The sequence below is a fragment of the Tachysurus fulvidraco genome, chromosome 19 (assembly GCF_022655615.1).
Source record: "Tachysurus fulvidraco isolate hzauxx_2018 chromosome 19, HZAU_PFXX_2.0, whole genome shotgun sequence".
NCBI classification, from domain to species: domain Eukaryota; kingdom Metazoa; phylum Chordata; class Actinopteri; order Siluriformes; family Bagridae; genus Tachysurus; species Tachysurus fulvidraco.
Window position 1 is genome coordinate 4,654,635 of NC_062536.1, and position 18,399 is coordinate 4,673,033.

At 35.7% G+C, this 18,399-nt stretch overlaps 1 protein-coding gene across 1 annotated transcript in view; it reads left to right on the plus strand.

Annotated features, from left to right (window-relative positions):
- LOC113645807 (calcium-activated potassium channel subunit beta-4) overlaps positions 1-10,965 on the plus strand; it is a 40,356-nt gene extending 29,391 nt beyond the window's left edge. Inside the window, exons 2-3 of the mRNA XM_027151675.2 lie at positions 516-643; positions 10,263-10,965. Coding sequence (XP_027007476.1) covers positions 516-643; positions 10,263-10,431 — 297 coding nt within the window. The 3' untranslated portion in view covers positions 10,432-10,965. The remainder of the gene's footprint in view (positions 1-515; positions 644-10,262) is intronic.
- The last annotated feature ends 7,434 nt before the right edge of the window (positions 10,966-18,399 follow it).

Consider the following 18,399-nt stretch of genomic DNA (forward strand, 5'->3'; position numbering starts at 1 on the left):
TATGGAGCTGTGGCTTTGTGGCTTTGGATTCAATACTGTCAGCTGAAAAAAAAGTCTATTTATCATCAGTCTATCGATTATGAGTGTTTTCCTCTCACAAAATGTCAGGAACATTTGGGATTATTCTCTGCCAGACTACTAGAGGATGTGCTGGCGGGTATTTTCGCTCACCCAAGGTCATGTGTTCTCCCATCTTCGTCTTGTTATCCCTAATTGTTTCTCTGTTTATACCTGCCTTGTTGTATAGTCTTTGTTTGTCATTGTCGCATGTCACACTTCATTTCTGCATGTTATTTGTCTCGGCTTATGTTACGTAAAGTGTCTTGCATTTGGGTATCGTCTATGAAGCTCATTGCGAAGACGTGACACAAAACAAACAAATCTACCTTTAAAAGCAAATAAGTATTAAATATTGTTATTGATGCTACAGTATTTTCCTTACAGAACATGTCATTTTATTAAGAACTGAAAAGATAAAGCTACGTTCGCTATCATGTTTTTTTTTCTCTCTCTAGTGTTCTTATGTTCCCAAATGTGAGCGAGATAATCAGAAGATGCGAGAAGACATCCTAAGGTTACAACACTACTGGAGTGAAGAGGGTAGTAACCAGTCTTTCACCTGCTTCTTCAATCCACAGAGGAGGTACCACATTCTCTTCACACACTTCTCTTTCTCTGACTCGAGACAAAATGCAAAGTTACAGCATGCTAGCGCTATGTCATAAATTGTACCAAAAACAAAAACAGTTTAGATAATAATAGAAGTAGGCCATTATACTCATGCTTGCTGAGTCTTAGAACTAATCTCTAGAGCTCGAATGAACTCTGACAGAAATGTAGTTAATGACTCACTCTCTAACTTACCGTATATCAGCTGTTTTATACTACGTTTGCACCAAAACTGTCAGTAATATTGCAAAATATCTAGTTTTAACAGTGTTCTGTATACATCAGGGTATCAGTTTCATGAACAAAATGTACTGTAAGGGCTTGTTTTTTTTATCTTTTGTGTTTGTACTGTAAAATGTCAAAATAGATGTCTCACACATTCCTGACTTTTAATCAGTTCATGCAGCATTCGCTCTTGAACACTTCTTCCTTATCATTCATTCATTCATTGCTGCCATAAATGAGATATACAATGATACCTCGAGATACGAGTGCTTTGACATACGAATTTTTTGAGATATGAGCTGTGATTCGACCAAATTTTTTGCCTTGAGATACAAACTAATTTTTGAGATACGAGCATCCGAGACGCCGAAACAAAGATCCCCAACAACCACGTGTGCTCTGTTTCCCCCGCCTAGGCTTCTCGCGTCTCACTCGGTTAGCATTCGTGTAGCTCGCTTTGTTAACACTTGTCTAAAGCTCTGCTTGTATTTTGTGCTTTTATTCTGCGTACAGTACAACTTTATCGCATTTAAAACCATGGCTCCTTAGAAAGTGAGTGTAAAGGCAAAAACAAGTGAAGAGAAAAGCGATAACAGAAATTGTAGAAGTTTAGTTACGTTCCATTTAAGTGTAAAGTAGCATTAAGGGTGAACATACAGTAATTCCTCCTAACTCCTCCGCCTGTTTACTCCTCCCTACCTCCGTGCGCATCTTCCGTTAGCTCGAGTCGTCTGATCTCCAAGGTAAATAATACACATTATAGTAAAACCAGTTTGTTTTTTTTAACATTCTCTTTTATTATTTTATTCTCTTTTATTATGTTTTTATACAATATTTGTCATTTATAAATACAGGCACTGTACATTTTTCATATTCAATACACATAAACAAAACAACTGGAGTGGAATGTTACGAGCTGGAACGGATTAATGGGATTTCAATAAATTTAAATGGGGAAAATTGCTTTGAGCAAATTGAGATACGAGCAAGGTCACGGAACGAATTAAAGTCGTATCTCGAGGTTTTACTGTACGTTATGTTACATATAGACACTGCATTACCAGGTCTGAATGTGACTTGTGGTGAAATAGCACACAATCCAGACTTCATGGCAGATTTCTACATATAGATGTATAGGAATGTATAGGTGTAGTGTATAGGTGTAGTGTATAGGTGTAGTGTATAGGTGTAGTGTATAGAATAGGAATGTAGTGCTGCAGACATGAGTCCTAAAAACCAGAAATGAGTCAGCATTTTTGAAGAAAATGCCTGAAATGAGGTTTTTTGTTTAACACAAGCTTTTTTTTTTTTTAAATAAATGATTAAATATTAAGTATTATTAAAGCATTAGCCTAACTCTTGATTTCTGTATATAGGCTTCAAAATCTGTAAAAAACAAAACAAAACATAAGGATCATAAACATTTGTTCTCACAGAGCTTATTTTCTGTAACAATCTATAAGCCAATGGAGAAATCCAACTAGCTTTTTGTAGAATCAGAACCAGAGTGAAGATCACTTCCGAGTCGGACCACAAACATTTGTCAACTCCGCAGAACTCTATTGTGGTAGAAAGTCCACGTGCTGACGCTCATGTATAACTGTGATACATAAGGCCAAACAGAAGAGTAATTGTTCTTCGGATGACTAAGGATCTTAGTGCACGATGCTATCAGACTAATTTGCAGGTTAAAGATGTGTTGCTTCTGGTTGTGAGACATCTTTTTTCCTATGGTTTGTGCACGTTTACTATTTATATGGCAAATACAGAGTTCAGCATTTCAAGTAAACAAATACGTGTGCTTTTGATACACCACCAACAGCTTGATACACCACCAGCTTTGTGGGATGTTCAGTCTTTCTAGTGTGGAACACGACTTCACTCAAATGCTAACTAAATACAACAGACCTTTTTTTTTTTTTGTGAAAGAAATAAGAACAAAACTCATTTGTGGCTACTAAAGGCCAGTTTATACTGGAAGCTTTTAAGCAGCATCTTTTAGTCACATATCAGCTTGTGTTTAAACTACAGTACATCCAAATCCATTATAAAATCCCTCTGGCTGGAATGAAAAGAGGAGACGTGCCAGGTGTTGAAAGGTCTTTTCCTTTATTTTAATTCCCTTAAATGAAAGGCTTAACAGCAACATTTCACCGGCACAAAAAAAAAAAAATCTTTTTCTCTTGCTCATATTACTCTGATTTATAGGACCCCTCTCTCTCTCTCTCTGGTCCTTGGCAGCCTATTGAGAAAACAGAGAAAATAAGTATGCTGTCATTAACAGTTCGGTGTTGTAAACAATCCTTCATTACCTGCTTGGGTCCTCAAAACCCCTACAGCTGAAACTCAACCACACTCCCACTGGCACCTTCATGCCAAGAACAAATTTATTTTCCTAATAGCAAAAAAAAAGCATAACATTTTTGTCATGTTTTTGGTCTTTTTTTTGTGTCTTCATTGAAAAAAAAAACCTTAATAGACTCTATGTATGACAGAAATGTCTCGGCAATATGCCATTTAGAGCAAACCACGGCTAAGATCGCTTTTTATTTAGGCTCCTGTCCTTGTTATTGTAATTAGAACAAACCACATAAAACATAACTCACCAAATCTGTGTCTGTATCCATGCCATAGCTGCTCTCCTCCAGCTATAATCTGCTGTGCCCTTCATCACAGCTCGCATTAGGTGATTTTTTTCTCTTGTGCTACACAGATGATGCTATGTCTAAGGCCATACCTGGGAGGTTTTCGCATATTAAAGTTAAATTTGGCTGAACTATAATGTTCAATGTTAATTCCAGTGCCTTTGTGGAACAAATTTGGATTGACCTTCAGTTTGCATCTGGCAGTGTCTCCTATGGACGGCAGCCCACAGAAATGTTGCATGGCATCGAGCTCTCGGTCAGTCTGGTTTACAGTATGTATGAAGTACAGCTGGCTTAGTCTACATTGCTGGACATATTTTAAATCAAATTTGCTAAATCTTTCGAGTGGATGTTTGAGGTTGAATCTAGAAACCAGCACAGCCAAATGAAAAGTGCATTCTGCTTTACAGCCAAATACAGTGCTCACTCAGCAATGATTACATTGGACCATTTTACATTTACAGCATTTGGCAAACGCCCTTATCCAGTGCAACTTACATTTATTTAATTTATAAAGCTGAGCAACTGAGGGTTAGGGGCCTTGCTCATTGGTGGCAGCTCGGTGGCCCTGGGAGTTGAACTTTTACAAGAATATTTTCCCAAGACTTCCTTCTTTTTTTATATAATTACTCTTTCAGAAGATGGATTATAGACATAAGTGGGCTGAACTGATCGAATGATGCTTATACTTTTATGTGTTGTTTTCTTCAGGCTTCTATAAAAAAAAAAAAAAAGAAAGAAAATCTTTCAGCGATTTCTATTCTCTGCTGATCACAGTAGAAATCCATACTCTCGTTGCTAGCAGGTTGGAATGATTCAACAGTTTAAGTTGCATATAGAAAAAGACATCTCTCAGGCATAACCACTGAATTAGCTTGTCGGGATGAGTCGAGAATTTTAACTTCTTCCAAATGATCTAACCTCTTTTCCAAGTTTTGGTACCCTACAGGGCATGGTTTCTGACATCGGACCCACAGTTATTTATCCACATTTGAGAGACCTTGCTGGAGAAGTTAGTAGTCAATTTCAGTTTACCATTCAAAGTCCACTCCAGGATACCAATCATTGTGTAAAAATACATCATAGAACTAGAAAACATTCTTAAGGATACTCTGCCATGACCAACAGAAGGACTGGTCTTGTTACTGCCCCAGGGATCATTCACTCTTCCGTAACTTCTTAGCACTCTGGACCTATCACAGTTCCTATTGCAGACAATTAGATGAGAAGGTTAAAACAAGCTTGCAAACACTCTGATCTCCATGAACAAATTCGCAATCTTAAGTGACGTGACATACGGCTAAGTACGGTGACCCATATTCAGAATTCGTTCTCTGCATTTTTGACCCATCCAAAGTGCACACACACAGCAGTGAACACTCACACACACCGTGAACACACACCCGGAGCAGCCATTTATGCTGCGGTGCCCGGGGAGCAGTTGGGGAGTTCGGTGCCTTGCTCAAGGGCACCTCAGTCGTGGCCGGCCCGAGACTCGAACCCACAACCTTCGGATTATGAGTCAGACTCTCTAACCATTAGGCCACGACTTGCCCAGTTTTCACATATCCCAAGTTATGGGGTCACAGCGCATGGTCAAGCCATAGGGACAGCAGGAGAGTAGGTGAGTTTAAGGACCTTGCCCAAGGACCCAACGTTGATGCTCAGCAGCTTGTGGACTCGAACCCCGACCTTCTGATCAAGATCCCAGCGCCTTAACCGCTGGATCATCACGTCCTCATATCTATTACTACAACCACACTCCAATAAATATGACAACACTTTATCGCTACTACAGTTTGTGCCCATGCTTTACTGTCTTAAGTCTTTGTATTACAGTATATGTCATCTTTGTTGTACCAGTTAAATTTTTTTATATTGTTATTCTTTTTTCTGTTGCTCTTTGGTCTGCTTAGTCAATTGGTCTCTGGTTACAGGTTTCTGACTGTTTTTCCTCTTTTTCTTTATTTTAAATCTCTACTATCTCAAATAGTCTTGAATAAGCTTAATTATACATGGTTAGTTTGTATATAAACCACTGAACATTTATTATCCTGATAAAAACATAAATCAACAAATCAACTTCCACTTCATATATGAACTCACAGTTGCAGGTGATCGGCTAGTATGAACTTCCACGTATTTCTAGGTGTTCCACATTAGCTGAACTACTCTCTTCTACATTGGCCAATCATTGAAGGTAGGACTCCTGTGAGACAAACACTGTGAGACATCATCCAAGGTGGTTGGAAGCTTGTAAGACAAATGGTATACATCTCTCCTGACTTCCCGACAACGGCATTCCCCCTTAGGGGTTGGTGTAAAATACCAATTTGTTGTTGTTTGGCTACACCCCGGAGTACCTGAGATTGTTGCAGCACTAACCACATAGTTTTTATTTTGAGTTTGTAATCATGCAGATGTTGAGGTCTGTTCATGTCTCTCTTGCTCATGCTGAAGATTGTGCCATGCAGCACCAAAACATTGTATTGCATTGTTTCCAATTGGAGCTGCAAATAATAATACCCTAGGCCAGGGGTCGGCAACCTTAAACACTCAAAGAGCCATTTGGACCCGTTTCCCTCAGAAAAAAAACACAGGGAGCCACAAAACCCATTTGACATCTAAAATGAAGAGATATATAGTTTTTTACCTTTAGGGGAAGTATAGAAAAAACTGTAGTGTGTTGCATTTATGAAATCAATGAACTGCTACCGAGTAAACAAAATTATATTTCTGCAGGCAAACAAAAATATTTTTAAACAGTTTGAACTAACCTTAACAAAAAAGACGCTGGGTCGAAGGTTACTTTCAAATAAAATGTCTAATCGAGTCCTCTTCGTATTCATGACATCAAAACTTTAACTTGCAAACGAAAAATGCGTCTGTTCGCAAGTCGGCAGTTATGACACATATTTTGAGCGACAACCAAATTAAACACGGTTTATTTTTATGTTACAAGGGCATCATGATCTTAGAATTTAGAATTACATTTAAAAAAAAACTAACTAACTAAAATAAAATAAATTTAAATTAAATATTTATTTTCCAAATCTCCGGAGCCGTGGGTTGCCGAGCCCTGCCTTAGACAGACATGAAAAGTCTGCATATGAGTTGTAGTTATATCAAGGAGACATTTAAGCCTCTTTAATTCTGAATGGAGTGGATCCTTTTTGGATCAGGTATTCTAGCACATATACCTGATATACATATATACATACTGTATACCACTGCACTTCAGTCAGTGTAGCCAGTTAGCATGTGGCTCCTGCCTTCATAGTGGTTGATCCTTGTGTTTGGTGGTAGTCAACAACGATCTATATAAACATGATACATTCGGGACCTTTTAGAGGCAAGCCACACTCATGAGGTGTTCAGTTTGCTACTGATTCTTGGCAAGGAAACAAGCAAACTTGCTCACTCCTTCCTTTGGGTTTTAGAAACAAAAGGAAGTTTTTTGTATAGTTATCTCCTTATATGATTATGGATTTTGGACCGTTGGTATTTCTAAATAAATATATCCAATATAATATAAAGTCAGTTAGTTTAATATGTCTACTGCTAAAAAACAGTATAAAGATATAAGTTTAATGCGCTGTGCATACAGTACATGGCCATTAATGGGAAGAAGAGGAGCTGCTGATTAGATTGCATATCACAAGAACACATCTTGATGAATTCTTCAAGGAAGCACAAGGAACTTCTGCCTTTCTGATTAACCAGCCATTCCTAATTCACCCTCTATTAAACCGAACCCTCGATGAAAAATGAGTGATATCAGAAACTTGTCTCATACACCTTATTACTGTAATAAGAACATATGGGTTTCTTAGATATTCTTATTTTTCCCATATAATACAAAGAGCATGTGGAAAAACCTACAACCAGAATCTGCTTCGTGCTCAAACGTCCAGTGATATCCACTGGAATATCAGTCAAACCTCTGAAAACTGCCCTGATAACAAGACCTACATCAGTTCACCATAGACAAACCAAGATGTACCAATTTTTGAAACACACAGTGGTGGAGAGCTATTTATTCAGATTATTTTGTTTCAACATGCTAAGGCACTACTTGCAAGAAATCATGTAACTGTGCCTGAGTCTTTATGGTACTATCATGCAATAGATTTTGTACCGGATTTATCCCTGTTTTATGTAAACAGTAGATTTGACAGCTTTTTCAATCAAACCACTTTGTTTTTTTATTTGCACAACTCTGCAGCAATGCACCAGCGCATATTGTACAATATCTCAGCCATTTTGCACATATAGTACTATACAATATCTCAGCCATTTTGCACATACTATACAATATTTCAGTCATTTGCTGTTTTTTGCACAATTCTATATATTATCCCAAGGAGCTGCTGCTAAGAAACTGTGTTCATTCTAATGTTACTGCATGAAATATTGTTTGAACACTCAGTATTCACATACAGTATGTACACCGGTCGGTCGGCACTGTTTCTGTTACTGTTTATTGTCTTTTGTGTATTGCACTTTTTGTACTTTTTGTATTGTCTTGTAACATTTTGTCTACACTGTCTTTTGTCCTGCACTGTCTTGTCTGTCTTGTCCTGCACTGTTTGCACCAGGTTGCACAGTTGCATTTTATGTATCTAAGACTTCTTACATGTCCTTATAGCCCTGTCTTTGTGTTATGTAGCACCCTGATCCTGGAGAAACGTTGTCTCATGTCACTGTGTACTGCAACAGCTATATATGGTTGTAATGACAATAAAAGCTTCTTGACTTGACTTGACTTGACAGTGGTCACAAAATGTTTATTCATTTCATTAGTAGCCACTCTGTTTTGTTTCACTAAAATCTATTTTGAACTATGAAAAATTCTGTGAATTTAGTCAGTGGACTGATATGGACTTGTTCTCGACTGAGACATCAGGTGTGTTTTATTACTGTGTCTGGCACCTTTATGGCTCCTTATTGCCCGCTGGGCTTCCCTGTATAGAATGAGCTACTCTCCAGCATCATAAATGCTACTTATCAACACCACAGACCTCCTGGGCAAAGCAGCATGTGAAACCATAGATTGCAGTTTGTTGACAACAAATGATCGAATATGTTCCATATTCCCTGGTGGAATAAACCAATCTCTCAGTTGCTTCAGCAAGATCTTAAGACCTTTGCTGAAATAGCATTCGCTTTTTACAGTCACGCCTCTCGTATTATCTGGTCGTTCAGGTTGTAATTTGATTCTTTGACCCGTAGAAAAAGATTCTCGCTGCTTTGTCAATGTCCTTAGGTGAGAAAATTAATCTAGCATAATAACTAATAAAACATCTCAAAGCGGTTGAGCTTTTCATTCGTTTATAAGTGATTGTGTGATAGAAAGCCATGGAAACAAATCTTTATTTCCAAACTGTATGGCCAGTGTGTCCATGTGATGTCCTAGATAAATGCATCATCTCTCATTTTCCAGTTCTGCTACAAAACTTTCTTCAGCATTGTAGCCGTGTCCTACTTTCTTTTTAATATCCTTATTAAGGCATTTCTGACTGCATTTAATATAAGCACGGTTAGAGCTTCAAAAGAAATGAAAAGACGTCTCAGGATTTAGATGTGACTTCGATAAAGTTCATATTTCAGTGACTGAAGTTTGATATTCAGTCACATCCAAATTTAATATCTTCATGCTCATGTGCAATATTGTGAATAATATAAAAAAAAAATTCATTTTAATTTCTTTTCCATAGTTTTGTGCTTATCTAAAGACTTAAAAAAAAACTCTTTAATTTGTTCCTTGATGCAAACATGTATCTTTCACAATATCCATGCTGAAGCAAAAAAGTTTTTACTTTACTTTTATTCCCCGTCTTGTGTTACAATCAGATCTTCCACTTTTGTCCATGGTTTCCAGTTTCCGGTCTGATGTCAATCACACAGAAAAGAATTATTCATGAGTTTCTGATTGGCTTTAGCAATCAAGAAAGTAAATTTGCCTAAACCGTTCCCCGGTGCTGTTACGTTTCTAACCTCGAGCTACAGAATGTACTGCGGCTGAACACGTGAGCCTTCATCAGGTTGTATTGTTTACACTCAAGCAGCAAACTGCTTCTTTTTTATGTGTAGTATTCAGATGTTTCTGAAGTAATCAGCCCTATTCAAAGAGGCAGATCAGACCAGATTAGCATCTTTGAAGCCTAGTGTGATCCTGAGATTAGTCTTGAATGTTTTTGTAGCTGATTCCTGTTTTCTGTACACTGCTGCAGTGCTGTGAATTTTTTTGTTCAGTTTTGTTCAGAACATTTTTGTCTGTCACTAAAGAATAAATAAAAAAAATAATTATATATATATATATATATAGGCAAAGTAATTTTCAGGTAAAAACATTATCAAGGCTGTCTGAGAGTATCGGCAGTGAGTTCTTGAAAATTCTTTGAAAATCCTACCAGCTTCATCCCTTATAAATCGACAACAGACTACTGATGTTTTACGCGAAAAGATTAGCTTCTTCAATTATTGATTAGATTTGTGATATTTTCAGTCACGGTATTTTTATAGGCATTTTCACTTCATAGAATATGTTTACATGTGATATGTAATGCTCTGAAACACAGCACTCTATAAAGATTCATGGACTCCAAAGCATGTAATGATAAACAATTCTTCTGTTTGGAGTCACTCTGCTGAGTCTGTTAACTATGTACACTTGTTGTGGCCCATTAACTAAGAAGCTGCCCTCTGTGTCTTCCCCTACAGGCCCGATGATGTGCTTTGGCAACGTTCCCATGATGCCAGTGTGCTGTTGCACTGTGTACTGTGGCCGATGCTGAGTCTACTGGTCGGGACGCTCATTGTACTCCTCACTGTTTGTGCTCGCAGTTTGGCCGTGCGAGCTGAGGCCATTCAAAAACGCAAGTTCTCCTAAACACCATTGTGGACTGACAGACATACATTTGGCTTCGGAGGTGCACCTTCTCACCGCTTGCATAGCTGAAACCCGATACATTTTATGTTGGGGCTAAAAGCCTGGGAAGTTTTGGTGTCACCGCTCTGGTAAGTCCAGATTATTTAGGCCTAGCTGAGGACAATCTATCATTTATCATAGGAGTGGAAGTACCCATGCAATGCTTGTTGGTTTTTGTTTGTCAGAGGTTTGTGGGGCAGATTCATCAAAATTAAAACGCTGATCTTAAGTGGTATTTGTGGTTATGTCTATTAAAGCCATATAGACAAATATTAGGCTACACAAAGCAACTTTGTTGTTCTTCCTCAGTTGCCCTAGTGTAACGATGACCTCTTTTCATTCCACTTCAGTGCTTGTCCCTTCATATCGCTTCCATCGGTGTGCTCTGTGCCTGTATTTGTTCCTACAGGACAGGCTAAGCTACCAGTAGCATGGTCTGACACTTTAAGTAGCATTTGCTAATGTAGCAAGAAATAAAACATTGTCTATTGAGTACCGATGTATTTGGGCACATTTTTCTACCTCTTCCATGTCTCATACATTGGCAAATATGCCATGAACATTCCTTTATTTAAACTTTTCCTTGTCTCATAGCTTATTTTATATATATATATATATATATATATATATATATATATATATATATATATATATATATATATATATATATATATATAAAAGGAGCGTAGTATACACGTTTTATTTTAGTATACACTAAAATTTAGTAGTATACACTGTTTTATTTTATACTATATCTTGTTGCTGGTTTTATTGAATCTTGCCTTGTGCCCACTAAATGTAAAGTATTGTGACATTTTATATTAATGTCACTCAAACCTCAATGTCCTGAACATCACTGACTGATTTATATCAGTATAAATACTTGTTATACTTTCAGTACTCAGAGTTTGTGACTAACAACCCTAAAATTTAGTCCTTAAGAGACGTTCATATTTATGCAGGGAAAGTTCTCCATATGCAGATTTGATCACATTTGGTCAAAATAATGTCCAGCAGAAAATAAGAATAATAAACAGACAAATCATATTTTACCATTAAGAACACTTTATTGTGGCTTCATTGTACACAGGTTGCATTCTACAGTAGCTGTGGAGCCATAATGCATTGTTGTTTCCAGTTTCCAGCCACTATATACTACCTCCACACTAAATACCACAGTGTTTAATGAATTTCTTTCAGCTCAAAATGTACTTATCAATAGTGGAGTATACACAGTGCTACTAGTGAAATCCCTGCTTCATATAAAATAACAAGAACATGGATAATTAAGTTGTGGGAACAAGATAATTACATCCTGGAAAAATTAAATGGTCTGAAAAACATAATTAAGTCATAAGACCAAGATAATTACATTGTGGAAACAGGATAATTATGTTGTGGGAGCAAGATGCTTATTTTGTGCGAACAAGACACATACAGTAAATCCTGGGAATAAGATCATTATGAAACGGAACCAAGATAATTACATTGTGTGAACAATATACAGTAGTTTTGTCTTGGGAACAAGAGAATTAATTCATGAAAAAAAAAGAATAATGGCATCGTTATCAAGATATTTATCACATGGGGACGAGATAGTTACTGTACGTCATGTGAACGAGATAATTTCAACATGTGAACAAGATAGTTTCAACATGTGAACAAGATACTTAAATTGTGGGATCTAGATGCTTATTTCAAAAGCTTATTATTTCCCGGGAACAAGTTAATAAGATAATTAAATTGTGGGAACAAAATGATTAAGTCATGGCCACATTTATATAAGGCTTTATGATTGTGTTGTGACCCAAAACCGGAGTGTGTATATTTTATAGCCATTGTCACTCTACTGTTTTAGCAGAAACGTAGCATCTTTTTTATCAGTATTAATTTTCTTGTTCATTTTACCTTCATATATACAACAAAAACAACACATTTGTGTAAAATAGCATATAATATACAAGATAATCAACAGTGATGCGATCCTGATTATGATGATGATTTCTAACTAGGTGATGATACACATGGATTGATGGAAAAATAAATAATTTTACTGTAATCTGGTGATTACCATCAAACACTGTATATATTGTACACAATTGAATTTGAAGGCACAACACAATGGGCATGTCTTATTTAAGATGGATCCACGTTTATGTATCCTGTTCTCATGCAATCACTTATGGTTTTATTTGAGGGATCTCACTAGTGAGACATAAATACGGCAACCTTTCTCCAATGATCTCTATGATGTTTTTTAGTAGTGTTTCCTGAATTTGGGTTCTCCCTTAATTCTGACAGATACAGTACAAGACTCCATAAAACAGTGTACTTTATTTAGTGAATAGTGAATAAGTGACTGAATATTAAGTGATTTCAGACACCTAGTGACACCATCCAGAAAGCTTTAGACTTGGGGGAAAAAAACCCATCTGTTGCTGCATTTTCTCATGTGAAAAGACTTATAATTCAAATATACTGTAGGATTCTACACCTATTTTTAGTTAAACTTTTTTTTGGTTGTTTCTGCTTCATTGTATAAATAAATAATTAAAATAAACAAAATTTTAAAAAATCTGATTTAAATTGAATCCAAATGTTATAAAATAGGTTTAAAAATCTTATATTTTAAGTTAAAAACATAATCTTATAATAGGAAATACTAAACTAATTTGACTTCAAGTATATTCATTTGATAAAATCCTATTTTCTGAGGCATGGATGAATATTTATTTCATGTATTTATGAATCTACAGTCTTAATATCCGATGAACATTAGTGTGTCACTATGAGGTTACAAAGATTTATTAAAACTATTATTTGGTTATATATTTGGTTAGACCAGACAAGCAGGATGCAACCTATAAATGACAAATAATTGTCCTAGCTAGACGAATGATATTAAATAAATATTTATATTAATAAATATTCATATGTTGGATGTTGGTGTTTGAGTGATATTAATCGAGTGACTTTATTACCTCGCTTTTTAGCTAGTCTTCTGAAAATTAAAAAGCTATGAGCAATATTTTAATTTTATTAAAGCCCTCAAGGTATTGTTACTTTTTTATTATTATTTTCTTTCTTTTCTTTTTTTTACCGAACTCTTTGTTAAAATCATTGAAAGCAATGATTTTTTTTTTATTGTATATATTAAGTAACGCTGTTGAATTCTTTATTCACATTGATATGAAGGTGTTGATTTGAAGCGTTGTCAGTATTGTACAGCGATGTAAGGCAAAATACAGCTTTATATTGGTGTTCCCTCGCAAACATTTAGTGACAAGGTACAATAGCTCTACGAACATATAGACACTCACAAAGAAGTCACTTAAGTCTAACCGATTTTTCCTCTCATTAACTGATGAAGGACAAACCAGTATAAATGTGACTATAAATGGATAAAAATGTATTTTATTACATGTTTTTCTTTAGTAAATCAAATAAAATTGTAAGTTCTGATGAATCACTGTGGATACGAAGATTTAAACATTTCAGGATTACTCAATGATTTTTTTCTTTTAACAGCAGACTCTTATTTATTCTCATTAATTATTATTATTATTATTATTATTATTATTATTATTATTATTATTATTATTATACAGTTTTGTTCCTACCCTTTCTTTCTTTCTTTTTTTCCACTTTGTAATGTTATAGCCTGGAAATGAAGTGGACTTAATTGGGATTATGTCATGAATCTACACAAAACAAAAAATTAAAGTTATGTACAAATAAACCCCATACAAATTAAGGATGGAGTTTGTTAAAGAAAACACCAAAACAAACTAGATATTTTTTTTAACAACAGCAGCTTGGACAGTATACGGATCCCAGATACAAGACAAATCACATGTTTCAAAGTGATTGTTAAAATCTGAATAGCTGTAATTTAAGAATAACCCGATTCGTTTGTTGCAATGTTTAAGACTAAACCAAAGTGTTTTTATTTAACAATGAAAAAAATAATAAAAAAGACAAAAAAAGAAATAAAAGAAAAATTATTAAGCATTGATGGAAGGAGTCCCTAGTGTCAGTGGTTTAAGGTAAAGCTGAGGTAAAGATTCTGAGTAAGGCATTGATTTGAATTGAGGTAAAGCTGATGTAAAGATTGATAGAAAGGCATTGATTTGAATTGAGGTAAAGCTGAGGTAAAGATTGATAGGAAGGCCTTGATTTGAATTGAGGTAAAGCTGAGGTAAAGATTCTGAGGAAGGCATTGATTTGAATTGAGGTAAAGCTGATGTAAAGATTAATAGGAAGGCATTGATTTGAATTGAGGTAAAGCTGATGTAAATATTGATAGGAAGGCATTGATTTGAATTGAGGTAAAGCTGAGGTAAAGATTCATAGGAAGGCATTGATTTGAATTGAGGTAAAGCTGATGTAAAGATTGATAGGAAGGCATTGATTTGAATTGAGGTAAAGCTGAGGTAAAGATTGATAGGAAGGCATTGATTTGAATTGAGGTAAAGCTGAGGTAAAGATTCATAGGAAGGCATTGATTTGAATTGAGGTAAAGCTGATGTAAAGATTGATAGGAAGGCATTGATTTGAATTGAGGTAAAGCTGAGGTAAAGATTCTGAGGAAGGCGTTGATTTGAATTGAGGTAAAGCTGAGGTAAAGATTCTGAGGAAGGCATTGATTTGAATTGATGTAAAGCTGAGGTAAAGATTCATAGGAAGGCATTGATTTAAATTGAGGTAAAACTGAGGTAAAGATTCATAGGAAGGCATTGATTTGAACTGAGGTAAAGCTGAGGTAAAGATTGATAGGAAGGCATTGATTTGAATTGAGGTAAAGCTGAGGTAAAGATTCTGAGGAAGGCATTGATTTGAATTGAGGTAAAGCTGAGGTAAAGATTCTGAGGAAGGCATTGATTTGAATTGAGGTAAAGCTGATGTAAAGATTGATAGGAAGGCATTGATTTGAATTGAGGTAAAGCTGAGGTAAAGATTGATAGGAAGGCCTTGATTTGAATTGAGGTAAAGCTGATGTAAATATTGATAGGAAGGCATTGATTTAAATTGAGGTAAAGCTGAGGTAAAAATTCATAGGAAGGCATTGATTTGAACTGAGGTAAAGCTGAGGTAAAGATTAATAGGAAGGCATTGATTTGAATTTAGGTAAAGCTGAGGTAAAGATTCATAGGAAGGCATTGATTTGAATTGAGGTAAAGCTGAGGTAAAGATCGATAGGAAGGCATTGATTTCAATTGGAATTTGCTGGAACAGGAGCTTTGACAGTATTGTACAGTACAGCGATGTATGCAAAATCACAGCATTGAGGTGTGTGTGATCATGTGGACATGTGAGGGGACATGTGACATTCTGGGAACAATTTCAGTGTCTTTTCATGGCTGTCATAACCATGATTACAACTATGACTGTGATACTTCACAAATCTGTTTTTTTTTCTCAAAGAGCGATGCGTTTTTGGCAGGAAAAAAAGCCATATGAAATCCTGAGTTGGAAAGTAAGATTTAATGTAACTTGCTTGCTTTGGCACAACACACTACATTTGGAAACCCAAGACTCACTCCACTCACCACTCAGAGAACATTATCCACACATTGAAGCCTGGTGGTGGTGGTAGCATGATGTGAATGATTGTCCCCAGCTGAGATTAGGAAACTGGTCAAGATCGAGGGTGAGGTGGATGGATGGACGGCAGTACAGGATATTTCAAGAAAGTTGAAACTGGTGCAAGTCAAATCTCAGACCGCAATCTGATTAAAAATCTGTAGCAAGACTTGAAAATTGCTTTTCACAAGTGTTCTCTATGCCATCTATCCCCCAACAAAAATGAGCATCCAGCTGTTCAAAGCTGAGAGAGAGCTATAACAGAAGACTCTGTAATAGCAGGAGAGTCACTTAAACCACCAACACATGAGTGTTTTATTTCGTTCATGTTTCATTACGTTTCTGTTTCAGATTCCTTCTAGAAAATACCCAACAAACGGTATATATTACTGAGTAAGATATTCCAGAGAGGTCCATTAAACTTCCAGGTTGTTACACTGCTGGGACTGTGTATAATGTCATCTCAGTGAATCTGTACATTTTTCATCATGTTCGGTTACGGCTGAGAAAAGATGTTTATAAAAATGTAGTATTTAAAGAAAATCATTTTGCCAATCATTTTACAGAACGTGATCCACAATTTGCAGCTTTTAAGTCAGAAAGATTTCAGATAGGTTTATGTTTGAGAGTCTGATTATGTCTGATATTGTTTTTATCTTTTGCGTTTTTCTACGCTGTGTAATTCTTATAATGCCCATGTTGAATGTTTTATCTATTGTGACTCTCAGAATTTGTACATTTTAAATAATACCTTTAGCTAAGTAGATAACTGGTCAACTGCTAAAAGGCAGCACCTTAACAAAAAGCACTGATGAATGTACGTTTTCAAACACTTTCCAGATAAATACAAGTCGGCACCATGAATTTAGAGGCAGCGATGTCTTGTATATCTAAAGATCAGTTTCTGGTTTTTTTTTGTTTTGTTTTGTTTTTCTACAAAACTTGATCTGCTTTGTCAACATGCTCGGTTTCTCTCGTTCGTTCTCGTTCTGTTGTTCATATCATGTCTTTTAAACCAATGAACCAACTCATGTTGTAAGAGTGCACAGATTTCAGTAATGATTCCTGATATTAATCATAATGGTATTGATATTACCGACATGTCAGACCAATAGGCCATATTGAATAACAAACATATCAATCAGAACGTTTTAGAGAACAATCTACTGTACACGATGGATCTTATATCTCAGTGAGTAGTGCCTGATTTAGATATTTTGCCATCATTCTAAAATATTCCAAATAAAATCTGAAACTCTATTTGTTTTGCAGTGGATTCATTTCTCTCGTGAACGTTTTGTAATCTTAAATCTCTTTAATTAATTACACTTGTCAGTGCAGATGATGTTAATTACGCATGTTTTGGATGAGGGTTTCCATGGTAGCCGTGTTTATGAGAAAGGGGGAAGATTAAATATCCATCAGATTCTTTGCTCACGTTATGCATGAAGTATTTCAGAGAGTGAGATGGTGCTGAGCCTGCTGTAAAAAACATGTGTGTATATAGATATGAGTTTGTGAAATGAATTAGTAAAGCAGATGATAAATGCATTGTTGTGGCAAACTGGGATTAAAAGAAACACCAAATCAGGCTGAGTGCCGAGGGATTTGTGAGGTTCAGCCGGTGTCACTTTAAATAAAGACTTAAAAATAACATACTGAGGAGAGTTGTGATTAAACTGTCCCTTAGAAATGGATAACTTCCACAAAGTCCAAGAAAGCACTGATGGGCAGAAGATTCAGAACAGCAGTGACAGGTGGCCTGCTAATGCAGTGAAAACCAGGAAATGAGGTCAGACTGAAAAGGCATGTTTATTCCTGCGTTTCTTTTCTCTTTCTTCTCTCCTCAGTGATATATGACAGGATATGAAAAATGAAGTTTAAAAACGTGTTAGTGTTCAGGTGTTATTGCATTTTATTTAGATATTAGTTTTAAATTAAAAGTGTGTACTAGAGATGGGATGCTCATACTCTCTTCCACACAAAGGCATCCGTTTTATTCATGCTAAATGTTTTAAACAGTTAAATAAAAAGAGGAAGTTATAAATATTCAAAAGTTTAAGTTCTAGTATTCTTGTCCAAATACCAAATAAATTCAGATATTTTTCTGTTCACTTTGAGAGATATATACTGTATATATGTGTATGTGTGTGTCTGTGTGTGTGTGTGTGTGTATATATATATATATATATAATTATTTCAATTAATTAATTATTACAATTCAGCAAGCAAGCCTTCAACTGTATATAAAAGTTTCATTTGTGTTATTACAGATATAATTTGTGTGAGATTTAGAAAAACGGGTTGTGTGAAAGACAAATACAAAAACTCTGTATTTTTCTTTTT